At 40.1% G+C, this 19550-nt stretch overlaps 1 protein-coding gene across 1 annotated transcript in view; it reads left to right on the top strand.

Annotated features, from left to right (window-relative positions):
• PRSS23 (serine protease 23) overlaps window positions 1-18942 on the top strand; it is a 40645-nt gene extending 21703 nt beyond the window's left edge. The window contains exon 2 of the mRNA XM_066587173.1: window positions 17405-18942. Coding sequence (XP_066443270.1) covers window positions 17420-18547 — 1128 coding nt within the window. The 5' untranslated portion in view covers window positions 17405-17419 and the 3' untranslated portion in view covers window positions 18548-18942. The remainder of the gene's footprint in view (window positions 1-17404) is intronic.
• The last annotated feature ends 608 nt before the right edge of the window (window positions 18943-19550 follow it).

Genomic DNA, 19550 nt, shown 5'->3' with positions numbered 1-19550 from the left:
ACCTGTGCCATCCAGAGGACATCTTGATGAAGGAAATAGATGTGAGCTAATCCTGAGGAAGGCAGTGACTCTTCATTTCAATATATTTTTTTTATTTCATGCTACGAGGTCACGGTTCTAATTTCCATACCCCTCCGCTGCAATCGTGAAATTCAATGTAAATGCCAATAGCAATGTCCAGGGGTCATGTTGTGCTGGGAGGTATAATGTGTAGAGTATAATAGAATGTTGTTATGGTGATTTTAAAAACAGCCTTGAAAGTGTTAAAGTCAGCCTGTCTTTGGCCTTGTGTTCTGTAAATCTGTTTTGTGCCCTGTACATTGCTGATAACACACAATAACTACACAGCCTGACCTTGATAATGTTACATCAGTATTGATATCCTTGCTGAATATCTAGAACCGTCTATATCCTCCCTACCTGTTGGTCTAGCATTCTTCACAGCAATAACAAACCTATAAATGATCTAAGCCGTTCACTGACATGCATTTCTCATGAGAATCATACAGCTTTATAGCTGCTGGACACTGAAAATTGATTTTCTAAACCAGAGAATCCATTTCAAATACCCTATTAGGGAATACTGAGTTATTAAGAGAAGGTGGGGGGTGTACTCTATTGAGAACCTTCATTTATTGGCCAGAGCAAAGAACAAGCACAAGTAGTAAATGTCTCTCCCTCTGGAGGACCCAGTATGACTGTACATTACATATACGGCCCGATGATTTAATTTGAAAACTATGTAATGCCTCATTTTCCCTGCGGGGGTGCTGCAGGTAAATGCACTGAGGTGTAGATCATACAGCTTTAATTATTTACTTTTAATTGTTGGTGTTTTTTAACTTTTCATGTCACTATCTACTATATAGGATGAAATAAATAATCCTGAAATAGTGCAGTTTTCAAACTGGTCACTGAAGCATCACAATAGGCCGACGCTTCCTGACCGTTTAGAGCTAGCTTGTGCTGTGTAGATTGGGGTTTGCAATAGCAATCATCTCATAATTAATAGTGGGTAGTGTCATGAAGCCATCTAGATGCTAAGTGAAAGAATTGGTGTTCACCTTTAGCGCTTGCCTTTCCTGGGTACCAATGCTCAGATCCCTACAGGATTTATAGTAGAGCTGAAAAGCGCAACAGCAGGGCATAGCAAGAAATAGATACGAAGGAAGTATCAACACTGTTAAAACACAAATGTAACTAGGGCCCTAGCATTAGATTACAGGGGCAGAAGCTGATGGTAACCAAATGATGATGATGGTCACAATAAATATAATCGAACTGGCAGTGAAGACAGCATGGAACTGAAATAATAGCCAGAGAAATGCTGACCTTAATACTGACTCACCCTATGTTTCTTTCTAATTGTCCTTAAGCAGCCCTAAATTGGCCCCATAGATAAAATCCTACCTAAAATACTATCCCTGAGAACAGGACGGCACTGAGACTCAGACAAGAGGCTAAGGCTGAGTGTCCATAGGCAGGATGGAATATTGCTAGCGATGGTCCGCCCAGGGGGGAGCACTAATGTCACTGCGATTTTCCACGACGAACCTATATTAACCCCTTAGTGACCAAGCTTTTTTGTTTTTTTCTATTTTTGTCCCCCCCCCCTTTTAAAAAATCGTAACTCCTTTATTTATCCATCTATTTAATTGTATGAGGGCTTGTTTTTTGCAGAACGAGTTGTATTTTTCAATGTTGCTATTTAATATACCATATAATGTACTGAAAAACTTTTAAAAAATTGTAAGTGGAGGGAAATGGAAAAAAAAGACATTCTGCCATCTTTTGGAGCGTCTTGTTTCTACGGCGCACAAACAACAACAAAAATGTTATGATAACTTTATTCTATGGGTCAGTAATAGTATGATTACTACAATACCAAACTTATATAGTTATTTTTTTTGCTGTACTGCTTGTATTTTTTTAAAATATATTTAATTTTTTTAAAAATTATTTTCTGTCTCCATGTTCTGCGCACAATATCTCTTTATCTTTCGTTGACATAGTCGTGTGAGGGCTCATTTTGTGCAGTATGCCCTGTAGTTTCCATTGGTACCATTTTTGAATACATATGACTTTTTGATCGCTTTTCATTATATTTTTCCTTGGAGACAGGCTGACCAAAAAAGTGCATTTCTGCAGTTCTTTTTTTTTTCTGACGATGTTCACCGTGCGGGGTAAATAATGCAATACTCTAATAGATCGGGTGTTTTGCGGATGCAGCGATACCAAATATGTATTTTTGTTTTATTATTTAGATTCTTTCATTGTAAATATGGTAACAGGGTTTTTGAACTTTTATTGCTTATTTTTTAAGAATTAGTAAAACTTTATTCTTATTTTTACATTTTCTTTTAGTCCTACTAGGGGACCACAACATGCGATGCTTTGATCTCTCCTGCAGTATGATGTAATGCCTTACATCATAGCATTACATCATACTGCAATCTGACAGGCATCCTATCAAGATACCCCATGGGGATGGCTTGATAGGCATTCTGCCATGACAGCCCTAGGGCCTTTCAGAAGGCCTCCGCCTGCCATGACACCCCCACAACTCCTTGCGATCTCATCACAGGGGGGCTGCATGGGACCCCCGAACATTCTTCGGGGGATTTAAATACTGTTGTCAGAATTGACAACGGCATTTAAAGGATTAACAGTGCCGCACGGTTAATCGGTCCGCATGGCTTATCGGGGCTGTTGCCTGCGGGTGTCAGCTGTTTCTGCGATGTATGGAGGGAGGTCGCAGCACAATAAAAATCTATGGAACTGCTCAGGCAAGATGGCCGACCCCGTATTTATGTGACGGAAAAGAGAATAAAAGGTTTAAAATAATAATAATAATCTTTATTTGTATAGCGCTAACTTATTCCGCATTGCTTAAAATTAGAAAATGAGAAAAAAAAACTAGTGACCCATTCCGAAAACTGTCGTTGAGAAAAGCTAAACCTGGCAGGCTGTCAGGGCAGGTTGTGAGTTGTAGTTTTGCAACAACTCGAGGGCCACAGGCTGCAGGCTGTCCATACTAGTCCAGTTGACCTGAACCGGTGTCGTAATGCTAATATCCACATTGCCAGTCTGTCTAAGGGACCAGATTGCACCCGAGGCGTTAGTGCCCACCATCTGTTCTGCCAGTGAAGTCGGGATAACTTTGTGCAACATTTCACTCTGCGGGAAGACAAAGCAATTGTGTCCAGCAGAAAAGCAACAGGGTAGAGAAGTGATTCGATGTGCTTGGAGTCAAGGGAAATTCCTGCGGCCTGGCAGATTCCTGGCAGCTGGTGATTGGGTTATAGTAGGTCTCTGTTAAAGGAGATGGCATTAAGGTACCTTTATTGCATAGAATAGGCGTGAAGTTTACTTAGCAACATCCGATGCAATGTCCACAGAGATGTACGTACAGCGAATGCTGAGTTCCAAAGTAAACTTCAATCAGTTCCAATGATTTGGTACAACAGATTGTTTGAACTCGGCAAACAAGTCTGAAATGTACTTCTTATACTTTTTCTTGGTTTATGCCAGAAAATCATTCAAATGAACGAAACTCAATAATAATCATTTTCAACGCGGGTTAACCAGTGAACGATGAGTAGGAATCGTGAGGTTCTTGTTCATCGTGCATACGTACCAGCGCCAGCCCATACCCCTTAAACATTGCTCATTCACTGTTTCACAGAGGAATGTCCAGCAATGAATGAAGGCTTTATTCACATGAACGTATATCGGCCGCCGTTTTCCAATGCATCAGATCAGACCGGCGATTTTTTTCCCCACATAAAAGCGCCCGGACGGCCAAAATAGCGCATTGGAGCGCATTTCAGCCCGGTGCTATTACACCAGCCAGGAAAGATAGTTTAGAAACTATCTTGCTGCCAGAATACGGCGGTGGCTTCCATAGACTCCTATAAGAGCCTATGGTAGCTGCCGGAGAAAAGCGGTGGGAGAAAGTTTAGCAGCGAAACTCCCACCCCCTTCCTTCCTTCTCTCCACTCCTTGTTGGCAGTTTGCAATGGGAGGGGGTGGGAGCTAGTTGTTAAGCCCCCGCCCCATCCCACCACCTCCATTACTGGCAGCTGGCAAGGGGTGGAGAGGGGGCGGGAGCATAGCACACTAGCTCCCACCCCCTTTCCTTGCCGAGAGCCTGGCGATGGGGCGAAGAGGGGGAGGCAGTTTAGCAGAGCTAAACTGTCTCCCCTGCCCAACGGCAATCTGGGCTCGGCGTATATGTGTCTTGCCCGGGCTTTCTGAACGGGCGCACAAATGGCAGATTTGTGTGCCCGTTCACACGGTTTCACGGCGTCAGCGGGCACATGTAAAAATGCATATGCTCATATGAATAAGCCCTAAACGGGCTGCTCGACTGCAAATGAGCTAGAGATGACGTCACCAGCTCGTTCCATTGGGCTAACGAGAATGGTGAGAAAAGGGCCACTGCACGTATCAACTTCCGTCATCTTTTAATGATGTTATTACATGTGCGTATAATCATAGAGCGTACGCACTTTTATGTTCGAACATGCATATGTTGATGGTAAAGCAAGACCCTCCTTAATAAGCATACGCATGTATAGGAAATATCCACCTCCGCACAGATTGATCTGCAACTTACAGCATCCTTATTCAACGTACCTACAGCCTATGGACATTTACCTACCTGTGCGTATACTCATACAGCCTATGGACATTTACCTTCCAACATGCATATGTTTGTGTTACAGAAACACCCTGTCCGATAAAAGCACACATGCATGAAGAGATGTCAACATCTGCGCAGACTTAATACGTAATATTGGCGAATATCCCCTAGATAATACGTAATAGCGCTCGCTCTAGCGCACAATTCGACGTGCGTACATGCAGCAAGGGGCTTCATGTATCAATGAAGTGATATAAACATATGGGCATGGTGGAGTCATATTATGTATGCCAATAGATGATATCCAATCAGGGCAAAACCAATATAGTATAAACATGATAGCAAATGATATACGAGTATAATAGTCATATAATAGTCAATTTAATAGTAACTCTGAATAGAACAGACATTCAGTAGGTTAGCAAATGTCCCATAAAGGGTGACAGCAATAATAAGCGCACTATATGACAGATAGAACGTTGTAAGGGTATATTTCTGCCCAATATCCAGCAACCTTTAATAAATAAACCCATATCCTAAACCAAATAGCGCTGTCGATTTCATCCTGAAAATCCATTTGGCCTCTTTGCCAAGTATCTGCCGATCCCCGCCTGCTCTTCATGAAGATTTTCTAATCATTTCTAGAATAGTAAACATCCAAAAGATTTCCCATATATAACAGAATTGGTATATAACTTATGATTCCATAACAAATTCTTACTTTAGCTTCTTTTCACCAATGCATCTCTTGTAGAAATCTTACTTCCTTCAACCATAGATCATAACTAAAAGCTATCCATAAAGTAACGGAAAACAAGTCTGGAATAAGATCTTCCGGCACATTCTAACCTCTGTGTACTGACTGTGAAATGAGAATTCTACATTAAGGGGAATTCAGATTAGAAGTATCAACAAGACAACCAAATATCATGGTCTCCATGATTAGTTGTGACTAGAGTTGAGCGAACTTACTCTGTCGAGCTTGATGCTCGTTCGAGTATTAGCGTACTCAATGGTGCTCGCTACTCGAATGAGCATCAAGCCATGTTCGACCCCGCCCCAGTTTTTGGCTCCTCCCCGCTGTGACATGCCTGTTTTGGCCCCTCCCCGCCGCGACGCAGTATGCGTCAATGGCAAATTTTTTGTCTAGCATGCAGGGGAGAGGGAGGGAGAGGGGGAGGGAGGGAGAGAGAGAGAGAGAGAGAGGGGAGGAGAGAGAGGGGGAGGGAGGGAGGGAGGGAGAGAGAGAGGGGGAGGGAGGGAGGGAGAGAGAGGGGGGGAAGGAGGGAGAGGGAGAAAGAGAGAGGGAGAGAGAGAGAGAGAGAGACCAAGAGAAAAAAAAAAAAGCTCAGGACCCGGCGTCCCACATACAAAAACGCTCAAGTCTCTCATTGTAGTCAATGGGATTCGTTACTCAAGTAGAGCTCTCGAATTTTATGAAAAGCTCGACTCAAATAACGCGGACCCGAGCATTTGGGTGCTCGCTCATCTCTAGTTGTGACGTGTTATATGGGAGAGGGGTAACGTGATAGCCAGGGATTCCATCTAAAAATGAGTCTAGTTGGCCAGTTTTGCTTGCTGACATCTTCTTGTAGGTACAGTTTAGAAAAACAATACATATTATTTCCTCTGAAGAGGAAACTTTGGACTTTTCCGATGCCGTGCTATTGACAGTCGAGTTGCGGATAGGATATGACAGATGATGGTTCTAAGGTTTGTAGGGTATGTGTCTATCCCCAGCAACAGAAGGGCCAGTCCAGGTTTGCTTTTAGCTGTTAATGGGAAGAAGTTGTATAGCAATTGGAACACCTCTACCCATAGATTAGAGTTTAATAGATTAGAGTTTAGGGGACACTCCCGAAAGATATAAAATAGTGACCCACTGAGGCCGCATTCTCTACAACACTCTGGTGAGGTGTTCGGGAAGATGGGTGATAGTTGTAGGGCACTTTCCCATGAGCGCATATTGTCCAGCCGTTTGCACGGCCAGCCAATATGCGCTATGATCTGATGCATTGGATTCCAGTGCATCAGATCACGTGGGCATATTTTTGAGACGTAAAAACGCCCAGCCAAGCCAATATAGCGCCGGGCATTTTTACATCGGGCCCGAAACATAGTCCTGGAAATATGTTTTCGGCCGGAATAGATCGCCCGCTGCATGGGCTCCTATGGGAGCCTGGTCTCCAGCGGCGATGCAGCAGTCTGCAGTGTCCTCCCTGCTGAGATATCCTCTACTTCCTGGTGACGGGGCTTTAAATACCCCACCTCCAGCAAAGCGAGCGCAGTGATTGGGTCGAGCGTCAGCCAATCAGTGCCGGCGCTCGTTGAGCAAATCAAAGCTATTCAGTGATATAATTCACTGAATGGCTGTAAATGATTGAGCGCCAGTCCTAATTGGCTGGCACTCGATCCAATCACAGCTCTTGCCAGGGACCATCGCAGGAAACTCAGATGCTGCGGGCCAGGTGAGTATTGATGTTTTTTTTTTTCATGTACTTTTGCTAGGGTTTATTTTCAGGGGAGGGCTTATATTTCAAGCCTCTCACAAAAACCAGGACAGGGCTTACTTTTGAGATAGGTCTTACTTTCAGGGAAAACCAGTAACTAACAAGATTTGCAAAGACTGTTTTACCATTCTTTTTGTATGCACTGGTAGCAGATATACAGGGGGAATTTGCATCATATTTCACATAGGCATTGTTACTGTATCTTCCCATTGGAAGTGGAATGACTCATCCAGGCATGAGGGGGCTGCAGGATAAGACTTTCCTACTAATTTCAAGTCGGGGTCACGGACGATGAAATGTCTCCTCTGAGAGGTGATTGTTCTGTAATGATTTTTCCAAAAACATCTTCTCTGGCAGCGAGGAGCGAGTATCCTGACGGAAAGGACTGTGACTCATAAATTCTACATATGTAGACTCTGGATTAGTGTGTTTTGCATTGTAGTCCTGTCTATTATGTGTATTCACCATGCTGACGAAAGAGTTAGGAGACACATCATGTCTAACATTACTCTAATAGTGAAATACTGCAGTACCAGACAGAGCCTATAGACTATGCTGCAATACCAGACAGAGCCTATAGACTATGCTGCAATACCAGACAGAGCCTATAGACTATGCTGCATCACCAGACAGAGGCTTTAAACTATGCTGCAGTACTAGACAGAGCCTATAGATTATGCTGCAGTATCAGACAGAGCCTATAGACTATGCTGCAATACCAGACAGAGCCTATAGACTATGCTGCAGTATCAGACAGAGCCTATAGACTATGCTGCAATATCAGACAGAGCCTATAGACTATGCTGCAATACCAGACAGAGCCTATAGACTATGCTGCAATACAAGACAGAGCCTATAGACTATGCTGCAGTACCAGACAGAGCCTATAGACTATGCTGCAGTATCAGACAGAGCCTATAGACTATGCTGCAGTACCAGACAGAGGCTTTAAACTATGCTGCAGTACTAGACAGAGCCTATAGACTATGCTGCAGTACTAGACAGAGCCTATAGACTATGCTGCAGTACTAGACAGAGCCTATAGACTATGCTGCAGTACTAGACAGAGCCTATAGACTATGCTGCAGTATTAGACAAAGCCTATAGACTATGCTGCAATACCAGACAGAGCCTATAGACTATGCTGCAATATCAGACAGAGCCTATAGACTATGCTGCAATACAAGACAGAGCCTATAGACTATGCTGCAATACCAGACAGAGCCTATAGACTATGCTGCAATACCATTCAGAGCCTATAGACTATGCTGCAATACCAGGCAGAGCCTATAGACTATGCTGCAATACCAGGCAGAGCCTATAGACTATGCTGGAATACCAGGCAGAGCCTATAGACTATGCTACAATACCAGACAGAGCCTATAGACTATGCTGCAATACCAGGCAGAGCCTATAGACTATGCTGCAATACCAGGCAGAGCCTATAGACTATGCTGCAATACCGGGCAGAGCCTATAGACTATGCTGCAATACCAGACAGAGCCTATAGACTATGCTGCAATACCAGACAGAGCCTACAGACTATGCTGCCATACCAAACAGAGCCTATAGACTATGCTGCAATACCAGGCAGAGCCTATAGACTATGCTGCAATACCAGGCAGAGCCTATAGACTATGCTGCAATACCGGGCAGAGCCTATAGAGTATGCTGTAATACCAGACAGAGCCTATAGACTATGCTGCAATACCAGACAGAGCCTACAGACTATGCTGCCATACCAAACAGAGCCTACAGACTATGCTGCCATACCAAACAGAGCCTACGGACTATGGTGTTTTAGGGACAGTTCACATCGGCCGGAATTATGCAGCAGGATGCGTCCAAATCTGGAGCTGAGGAATTCCACACGCAAAACCGCAGGTCTAACTGCAGATTTTGATGCAGAATTATAGGCAGGTTTAAAGCCATGTTTAACTCCGCAAGAAAATTGGCACATAGCCTGTGAATTTTGGTGCTAAATTTATTGCATAGTGCGGTGCTTCGCGTGGCCTATTGCGTCCCGTGTGAAAGGTCGCTTAGAAAGAAAAATATGACCTGTAAGCCTCCATGCTCCCCCGTATTACATCTTAAATACAAGCTAGAGGCGGTAAACCAGAGTACTGGAGCCCCCCCCCCCCCCCCCCCCCCCGTTCAGGAGGTCAGTTTTCCATAATAAATGATCCTTTTGCACTGATATTATTATCACTTACATCAACGCTGCAATAACACAGAGAAAGATTCATTCGATTCTAACAACCCCTTATAGCTGCTTGATTTTTTTTAAATGAGTGTACAAAAATATAGCTATAATAGTTCCCCCTACATACAAGAATCTAATTATTACAATACTGCCCCCTATGTACAAGAATATAACTACTATAATACTGCCCCCTATGTACAAGAATATAACTACTATAATACTGCCCCCTATGTACAAGAATATAACTACTATAATACTGCCCTCTATATACAAGCATATAACTACTATAATACTGTTCCCTATGTACAAGGATATATCTACTATAATACTGCCTCCTATGTACAAGAATATAACTACTATAATAATGCCCCCTATGTACAAGAATATAACTACTATAATACTGCCTCCTATGTACAAGAATATAACGGCTATAATACTGCCCCTATGTACAAGAATATAACTACTATAATACTGCCGCCCTATGTACAAGAATATAACTACTATAATACTGCCCCCTATGTACAAGAATATAACTACTATAATACTGCCCCTTATGTACAAGAATATAACTACTATAATACTGCCCTCTATATACAAGCATATAACTACTATAATACTGTTCCCTATGTACAAGGATATATCTACTATAATACTGCCTCCTATGTACAAGAATATAACTACTATAATAATGCCCCCTATGTACAAGAATATAACTACTATAATACTGCCTCCTATGTACAAGAATATAACGGCTATAATACTGCCCCGATGTACAAGAATATAGCTACTATAATACTGCCCCCTATGTACAATAATATAACTACTATAATATCGCCTCCTATGTACAAGAATATAACTACTATAATACTGCCTCCTATGTACAAGGATATAACTACTATAATACTGTCCCCTATGTACAAGAATATAACTACTATAATATCGCCTCCTATGTACAAGAATATAACTACTATAATACTGTCCCCTATGTACAAGAATATAACCACTATAATACTGCCCCCTATGTACAAGAATATAACTACTATAATACTGCCCCCTATGTACAAGAATATAATAACTAAAAAACTGCCCCCTATGTTGAATATAACTACTATAATACTGCCCCCTATGTACAAGAATATAACTACTATAATACTGCCCCCTATGTACAAGAATATAACTACTATAATACTGCCTCCTATGTACAAGAATATAACTACTATAATACCGCCTCCTATGTACAAGAATATAACTACTATCATACTGTCTCCTATGTACAAGAATATAACTACTATAATACTGCTCCCCTATGTACAAGAATATAACTACTATAATACTGTCCCTATGTACAAGAATATAACTACTATAATACTGCCCCTATATACAAAAATATAACTACTATAATACTGTCTCCTATGTACAAGAATATAATTACTAAAAAAACTGCTCCCTATGTATAATATAACTACTATAATACTGCCCCCTATGTACAAGAATATAACTACTATGATACTAATCCTATGTACAAGAATATAACTACTATAATACTGCCTCCTATGTACAAGAATATAACTACTATGATACTAATCCTATGTACAAGAATATAACTACTATAATACTGCCACTGATTTACAAGAATATAACTACTATAATACTGTCCCCTATGTACAAGAATATAACTACTATAATACTGCCAGCTATGTACAAGAATATAACTACTATGATACTAATCCTATGTACAAGAATATAACTACTATAATACTGCCCTCTATGTACAAGAATATAACTACTATGATACTAATCCTATGTACAAGAATATAACTACTATAATACTGCCACTGATTTACAAGAATATAACTACTATAATACTGTCCCCTATGTACAAGAATATAACTACTATAATACTGCCAGCTATGTACAAGAATATAACTACTATAATACTGCCTCCTATGTACAAGAATATAGCTACTATAATACTGCCTCCTATGTACAAGAATATAACTAATATAATACTGCCTCCTATGTACAAGAATAGAACTACTATAATACTGCCCCTATGTACAAGAATATAACTACTATAATACTGCCTCCATGTACAAGAATATAACTACTATAATACTGCCCCTATGTACAAGAATATAACAACTATAATACTGCCCCCTATGTGCAAGAATATAACTACTATAATACTGCCCCCTATGTACAAGAATATAACTACTATAATACTGCCCCCTATGTACAAGAATATAACTACTATAATACTGCCTCCTATGTACAAGAATATAACTACTATAATACTGCCTCCTATGTACAAGAATATAACTACTATAATACTGCCCCTATGTACAAGAATATAACAACTATAATACTGCCCCCTATGTGCAAGAATATAACTACTATAATACTGCCCCTATGTACCAGAGTATAACTACTATAATACTGCCTCCATGTACAAGAATATAACTACTATAATACTGCCGCTGATGTACAAGAATATAACTACTATAATACTGCCCCCTATGTACAAGAATATAACTACTGTAATGCTGCCCCCCTATGTACAAGAATATAACTACTATAATACTGTCTCCCATGTACAAGAATATAACTACTATAATACTGCCTCCTATGTACAAGAATATAACTACTATAATACTGCCCCCCATGTACAAGAATATAACTGCTATAATACTGCCTCCTATGTACAAGAATATAACTACTATAATACTGCCCCCCATGTACAAGAATATAACTACTGTAATACTGCCCCCTATGTACAAGAATATAACTACTATAATACTGCCCCCTATGTACAAGAATATAACTACTATAATACTGTCCCCTATGTACAAGTATATAACTGCTATAATACTGTCCCCTATGTACAAGAATATAACTACTATAATACTGCCCCCTATGTACAAGAATATCACTACTATAATACTGTCCCCTATGTACAAGAATATAACTACTATAATGCTGCCTCCTATGTACAAGAATATAAGTACTATAATACTGCCCCCTATGTACAAGAATATAACTACTTTATTACTGCCTCCTATGTACAAAAATATAACTACTATAATACTGCCTCCTATGTACAAGAATATAACTACTATAATACTGCCCCCCATGTACAAGAATATAACTACTATAATACTGCCCCCTATGTTCAAGCATATAACTACTATAATACTGCCCCCTATGTTCAAGCATATAACTACTATAATACTGCCCCCTATGTTCAAGCATATAACTACTATAATACTGCCCCCTCTGTTCAAGCATATAACTACTATAATAATGCCCCCTATGTACAAGAATATAACTACTATAATACTGCCCCTATGTACAAGAATATAACAACTATAATACTGCCCCCTATGTGCAAGAATATAACTACTATAATACTGCCCCTATGTACAAGAATAAAACTGCTATAATACTGGCTCCATGTACAAGAATATAACTACTATAATACTGCCACTGATGTACAAGAATATAACTACTATAATACTGCCTCCTATGTATAAGAATATAACTACTATAATACTGCCCCCTATGTACAAGAATATAACTACTATAATACTGCCCCCTCTGTACAAGAATAGAACTACTATAATACTGTCCCCCTCTGTACAAGAATATAACTACTATAATACTGTCGCCCTCTGTACAAGAATATAACTACTATAATACTGCCCCCTATGTACAAGAATATAACTACTATAATACTGCCCCCCTATGTACAAGAATATAACTACTATGATACTGCCTCCTATGTACAAGAATATAACTACTATAATACTGCCCCCTATGTACAAGAATATAACTACTATAATACTGCTCCCTATGTACAAGAATATAACTACTATTTTACTGCTCCCTATGTACAAGAATATAACTACTATAATACTGCCTCCTATGTACAAGAATATAACTACTATAATACTGCCCCCCATGTAGAAGAATATAACTACTATAATACTGCCCCCTATGTTTAAGCATATAACTACTATAATACTGCCCCTATGTTCAAGCATATAACTACTATAATACTGCCCCCTATGTTCAAGCATATAACTACTATAATAATGCCCCCTATGTACAAGAATATAACTACTATAATACTGCCCCCTATGTACAAGAATATAACTACTATAATACTGCCCCTATGTACAAGAATATAACAACTATAATACTGCCCCCTATGTACAAGAATATAACTACTATAATACTGCCCCTATGTACAAGAATATAACTACTATAATACTGCCTCCATGTACAAGAATATAACTACTATAATACTGCCCCCTCTGTTCAAGCATATAACTACTATAATAATGCCCCCTATGTACAAGAATATAACTACTATAATACTGTCCCCTATGTACAAGAATGTAACAACTATAATACTGCCCCCTATGTACAAGAATATAACTACTATTATACTGCCCCCTATGTACAAGAATATAGCTACCATAATACTGCCTCCTATGTACAAGAATATAACTACTATAATACTGCCCCCTCTGTACAAGAATAGAACTACTATAATACTGTCCCCCTCTGTACAAGAATATAACTACTATAATACTGTCGCCCTCTGTACAAGAATATAACTACTATAATACTGCCCCCTATGTACAAGAATATAACTACTATAATACTGCCCCCCTATGTACAAGAATATAACTACTATAATACTGCCTCCTATGTACATGAATATAACTACTATAATACTGCCCCCTATGTGCAAGAATATAACTACTATAATACTGCTCCCTATGTACAAGAATATAACTACTATAATACTGCTCCCTATGTACAAGAATATAACTACTATAATACTGCCTCTATGTACAAGAATATAACTGGTATAATACTGCCTCCTATGTACAAGAATATAACTACTATGATACTGCCCCCTATGTACTAGAATATAACTACCGTTATACTGCTCCCTATGTACAAGAATATAACAACTATAATACTGCCCCCTATGTACAAGAATATAACTACTATAATACTGACCCTATGTACAAAAATATATAACTACTATAATACTGCCCCCTATGTACAAGAATGTAACTACTATAATACTGTCCCCTATGTACCTGACTATAACTAGATTCACAAAGACTTTTTTTGCCCTTCTTTTTGTATGCACTGGTAGCAGATATACAAGGGGAATTTGCATCATATTTCACATAGGCATTGTTACTGTATCTTCCCATTGGAAGTGGAATGACTCATCCAGGCATGAGGGGGCTGTAGGATAACTTTTTCCTAGTATTTTCTATGAAGGGTCATGGCCGATGAAATGTCTCCTCTGAGAGGTGATTGTCCTGTAATGATTTTTACAAAAACATCTTCTCTGGCAGCGAGGAGCGAGTATCCTGACGGAAAGGACTGTGACTCATAAATTCTACATATGTAGACTCTGGATTAGTGTGTTTTGCATTGTAGTCCTGTCTATTATGTGTATTCACCATGCTGACGAAAGAGTTAGGCGACACATCATGTCTAACATTACTCTAATAGTGAAATACTGCAGTACCAGACAGAGCCTATAGACTATGCTGCAATACCAGAAAGAGCCTATAGACTATGCTGCAATACCAGAAAGAGCCTATAGACTATGCTGCAATACCAGAAAGAGCCTATAGACTATTCTCCATTACGAGACAGAGCCTATAGAGTATTCTCCAATACCGGACAGAGCCTATAGACTATTCTTCAATACCAGGAAGAGCCTATAGACTATGCTGCAATACCGGACAGAGCCTATAGACTATGCTGCAATACCAGACAGAGCCTATAGACTATTCTCCAATACGAGACAGAGCCTATAGACTATTCTCCAATACCAGACAGAGCCTACAGACTATTCTTCAATACCAGGAAGAGCCTATAGACTATGCTGCAATACCGGACAGAGCCTATAGACTATGCTGCAATACCAGACAGAGCCTATAGAATATGCTGCAATACAGGACAGAGCCTATAGAATATGCTGCAATACCGGACAGAGCCTATAGACAATGCTGCAATACCGGATAGAGCCTATAGACTATGCTGCAATACCAGACAGAGCCTATAGACTATGCTGCAATACCTGACAGAGCCTATAGACTATGCTGCAATACCAGACAGAGCCTATAGACTGTGCTGCAATACCGGACAGAGCCTATAGACTATGCTGCAATACCAGACAGAGCCTATAGACTATGCTGCAATACCGGACAGAGCCTATAGACTATGCTGCAATACCAGACAGAGCCTATAGACTATGCTGCAATTCCAGACAGAGCCTATAGACTATGCTGCAATACCGGACAGAGCCTATAGACTATGCTGCAATACCGGACAGAGCCTATAGACTATGCTGCAATACCGGTCAGAGCCTATAGACTATGCTGCAATACCAGACAGAGCCTATAGACTATGCTGCAATACCAGACAGAGCCTATAGACTATGCTGCAATACCAGACAGAGCCTATAGACTATGCTGCAATATCAGACAGAGCCTATAGACTATGCTGCAATACCAGACAGAGCCTATAGACTATGCTGCAATACCGGACAGAGCCTATAGACTATGCTGCAATACCGGTCAGAGCCTATAGACTATGCTGCAATACCAGACAGAGCCTATAAACTATGCTGCAATACCAGACAGAGCCTATAGACTATGCTGCAATACCAGACAGAGCCTATAGACTATGCTGCAATACCAGACAGAGCCTATACCTCGCAGTTTAAAGGAACCTGTCTTCTAATAACAGCGGTACAATTATGTAGCAGCACTCTTTTCAACATTGTTTTTGCTATGACTTTGGCTAAAAGCATACATGAGTATCCGAATGTAGAAAATGTCCCATGTGACATGTAAATCAGGCACAGTGGTCCCCTGGGCGGGCCAGACCATCTCTGCTACCTGCGTTTCCAGCCAAAAATCCCATCCTGCTAACCTCCTCCTACACGGATGACGTACGGTAGTAGGTGTCATCCAGGCATCTCTGCGAAATGTCATGCCTGTGCCGTGATGCTACATACATAATTTTCTTTTCCGGTTTTACTTTAACTTATATTAGAATTACAGTCTTAGGAAAAAGATGTTCTATATCTACATATCATTACGCAGAGAATGACACCTCGCACATCTTCCTACAATCAATAATTACTAAGATATGAATTATCAAAAATGATGGTTCTTGGTGGTGACCTTTGGAAAATTCATGGGTCTAAAAAATGAGATTTTCATATAAATTCTAGTAATGAACAAAAGTTTTATAAAAATCAGAGATGGTTGGATGCTACCCCTTGGGTGATTTGTCCTTGAATGACCCCTAAGCTAAGCCTGTTGGTGGTTCGGTGGATTTGTGTCCACCAATCCTGGCGACAGTGATGTCACAGCACATGGATAATGCACACAGTGATGTCACAGTACAGATATAATGTACACAGAGATGCCACATCAGAGAGATAATGTACAATGATGTCACCATACAGGGAGGGGCAAGCTACACAGTGAAGTTACAGCATAGATATAATACACACAGTGATGTCACAATATAGAGCTAATACATGCTGGTGTGTCACAGCACGGAGGTAATTAACTGAACTAAATAATAGCACATTAATGATGCTAACAGTGATCACACTGTAGGGATAATACATAGAGTGAAGTTTGGGTATAGGGATAATGCACAGTTAAGAAAAATATAGCAAGTAACGTAACAACACAAAAAAGATGCAAAATTCAACGCCACAGTAGAATGATAATACCTAGAGCATGGCTGCATCAAGTTACTATGTCCAAAAACTTGGAATGGGACCTCATTTAGGTGTTGACGCCTTGTTCTTCAATCATCCATAGTCATCACCAGCTGCACCTTATCACTGTCTGGAGATGGGCCCTTGGTGGGGCATCTTATAATCTGTCCATGAGTTGAAAATGTTCTTGTGTTCTATAAAATGTCTTTCTTCTTATTATAGAGAATGCTATTATACTTATTCATCAACTACTTTTTGTATTTGTCTAGATTGAAGACGCAATCATGGCTGAAAAAGTGTCCGCGGCTTGTGCCCTCCTGTTTCTGATCTCTTGTGTGGAGTCTCGTAGCTCTAGTTCAAAACCAACTTGGCCAATGTTCAATGTTCCAGTGGTTCTTCCTCAATTGACAACTGGCCTTGAGAAACCACACTTTGACGCAGAACCAAGGCTTGATGTACCAAACTCCTGTGGCCCAGAATGCCACAAACATTTCCCAATGCCTACTTTGGATGAACTGAAGGACAACATGGCATACGAAACCTTGTATTCCAACGGAAGTCGCACTTTGACCAAAGTAGGGATTTATGTTATTCCCAAAAGGGCGGACACTGAAAGAAACCATGGGAAGTCCCGTCGTAAAAGACAAATCTATGGATATGACAGCAGGTTTAGTATATATGGAAAAAACTTCTTACTTAATTATCCTTTTTCAACATCTGTAAAGTTGTCCACCGGTTGCACCGGCACCTTGGTGGCCGAGAAGCATGTCCTTACTGCTGCCCATTGCATTCATGATGGCAAAAATTATGTCAAAGGAGCACAGAAGCTCCGAGTGGGATTCTTAAAGCCTAAATTTAAAGATGGAGGTAAAAGCGTCAACCAAACCAATTCTGGACCTAGCGAAAAAATGAAATTCCAATGGATTCGGGTCAAAAGAACCCATGTACCAAAAGGATGGATTAAAGGCAATGCCAATGATATTGGCATGGATTACGACTATGCCTTATTAGAACTCAAAAAACCTCACAAAAGAAAGTTCATGATGATCGGTGTAAGTCCAAGTGGCCGACAGTTGCCTAGTGGAAGAATCCACTTCTCCGGCTTTGACAATGATAGACCGGGAAACCTGGTGTATCGATTCTGTGATGTCAAGGAAGAAACGTATGACCTACTTTACCAGCAATGCGATGCCCAGCCCGGAGCTAGTGGTTCTGGAGTTTATGTCAGGATGTGGAAACGAGACAAGCAGAGATGGGAGCGGAAGATAATTGGAATCTTCTCCGGACACCAATGGGTGGACAAAAATGGTGACAAGCAGGATTTTAATGTAGCTGTCCGTATAACGCCTCTTAAATATGCACAAATCTGCTTCTGGATAAAAGGAAACTATATAGATTGCAGGGACGGATAACCAAAATGTAACCATTTGGTTATATGAAAAGCCAACGTATGAATGTACTGTTCTTTCTACCCTTGCTCGTTGAGACGTGAAAGTCCACCTAGGACAATGGTAACGTTTAGCTTCTTTCACGCTACTAATAATTCAACCAAGTCTACAAGACGTGTATTGACAAATGGAGTTTTTGCCTTTGGTTTCTCCCCTCAAAGCATCAGCATAGCTAATGAAGACTGTCAGATAAAGTCACATATTGACTCGGTGCTTTCTTTTAAGGTTGACTGAGAGTTGGAAAGTTTTCCGTCGGTTGTCCATTGCTCCATAATATATAATATGCACTTTTCCTGGCTTCATTGTAAGACTGTTAATGTGTCTCTTATAAATTACCATTGTCCTACTGATTTTTTTTATTACTGTTGTCGATGAGTCTTTTTGTTGTTTTTTTTGTCACACTATCCATTTTCCCACCTCGAATAGCTTTTAATCTCAGGATGTACAAAGTAAGCAGATGGAAGCCTAAATGTATTATTAGAATGTCATTCTTCATCGAATTCATTGAGCTCGCTGTATTTTATATATTTCTTTTCCTATTCAACGCATTCAGGATTTGTGAAAAGGGAACCAAATTCTCGTTGGCGCTTTGGAAGGAGCTTTACAAAAGAAATTCATAAGACTAGAACAGGAATTAAAATTTATCAACCCTTGTCTGTAGAAAAACAAAGGACTCGATGAATAATTCTTTTTTCTTAGGAAGAAGGAAATGTTGAATCTCAATGTTTTGACCCCTCTTATGCCAAAAATTATAATTCAATTGGCTGCCACAACATCCTTCCAATGTTCTCTACACGGGGGTCTTTGAAACTTTGTCTCCAACCTTATGAGACAGTGGACATTTTTGTTTCCCCGTAAATGGTTTGTTCTTTACGATAGGCAGCAGCTATATCACTACTTAAGAGGGTTGCCTGTTCTTCACTAATTCTGCTTTAAAAGTTTTTTAAAGGGTACCTCGAACTTTGAA

Source organism: Eleutherodactylus coqui, chromosome 1, assembly GCF_035609145.1.
Source record: "Eleutherodactylus coqui strain aEleCoq1 chromosome 1, aEleCoq1.hap1, whole genome shotgun sequence".
Taxonomy (NCBI): domain Eukaryota; kingdom Metazoa; phylum Chordata; class Amphibia; order Anura; family Eleutherodactylidae; genus Eleutherodactylus; species Eleutherodactylus coqui.
This window is presented reverse-complemented; position numbering and strand designations above follow the sequence as displayed.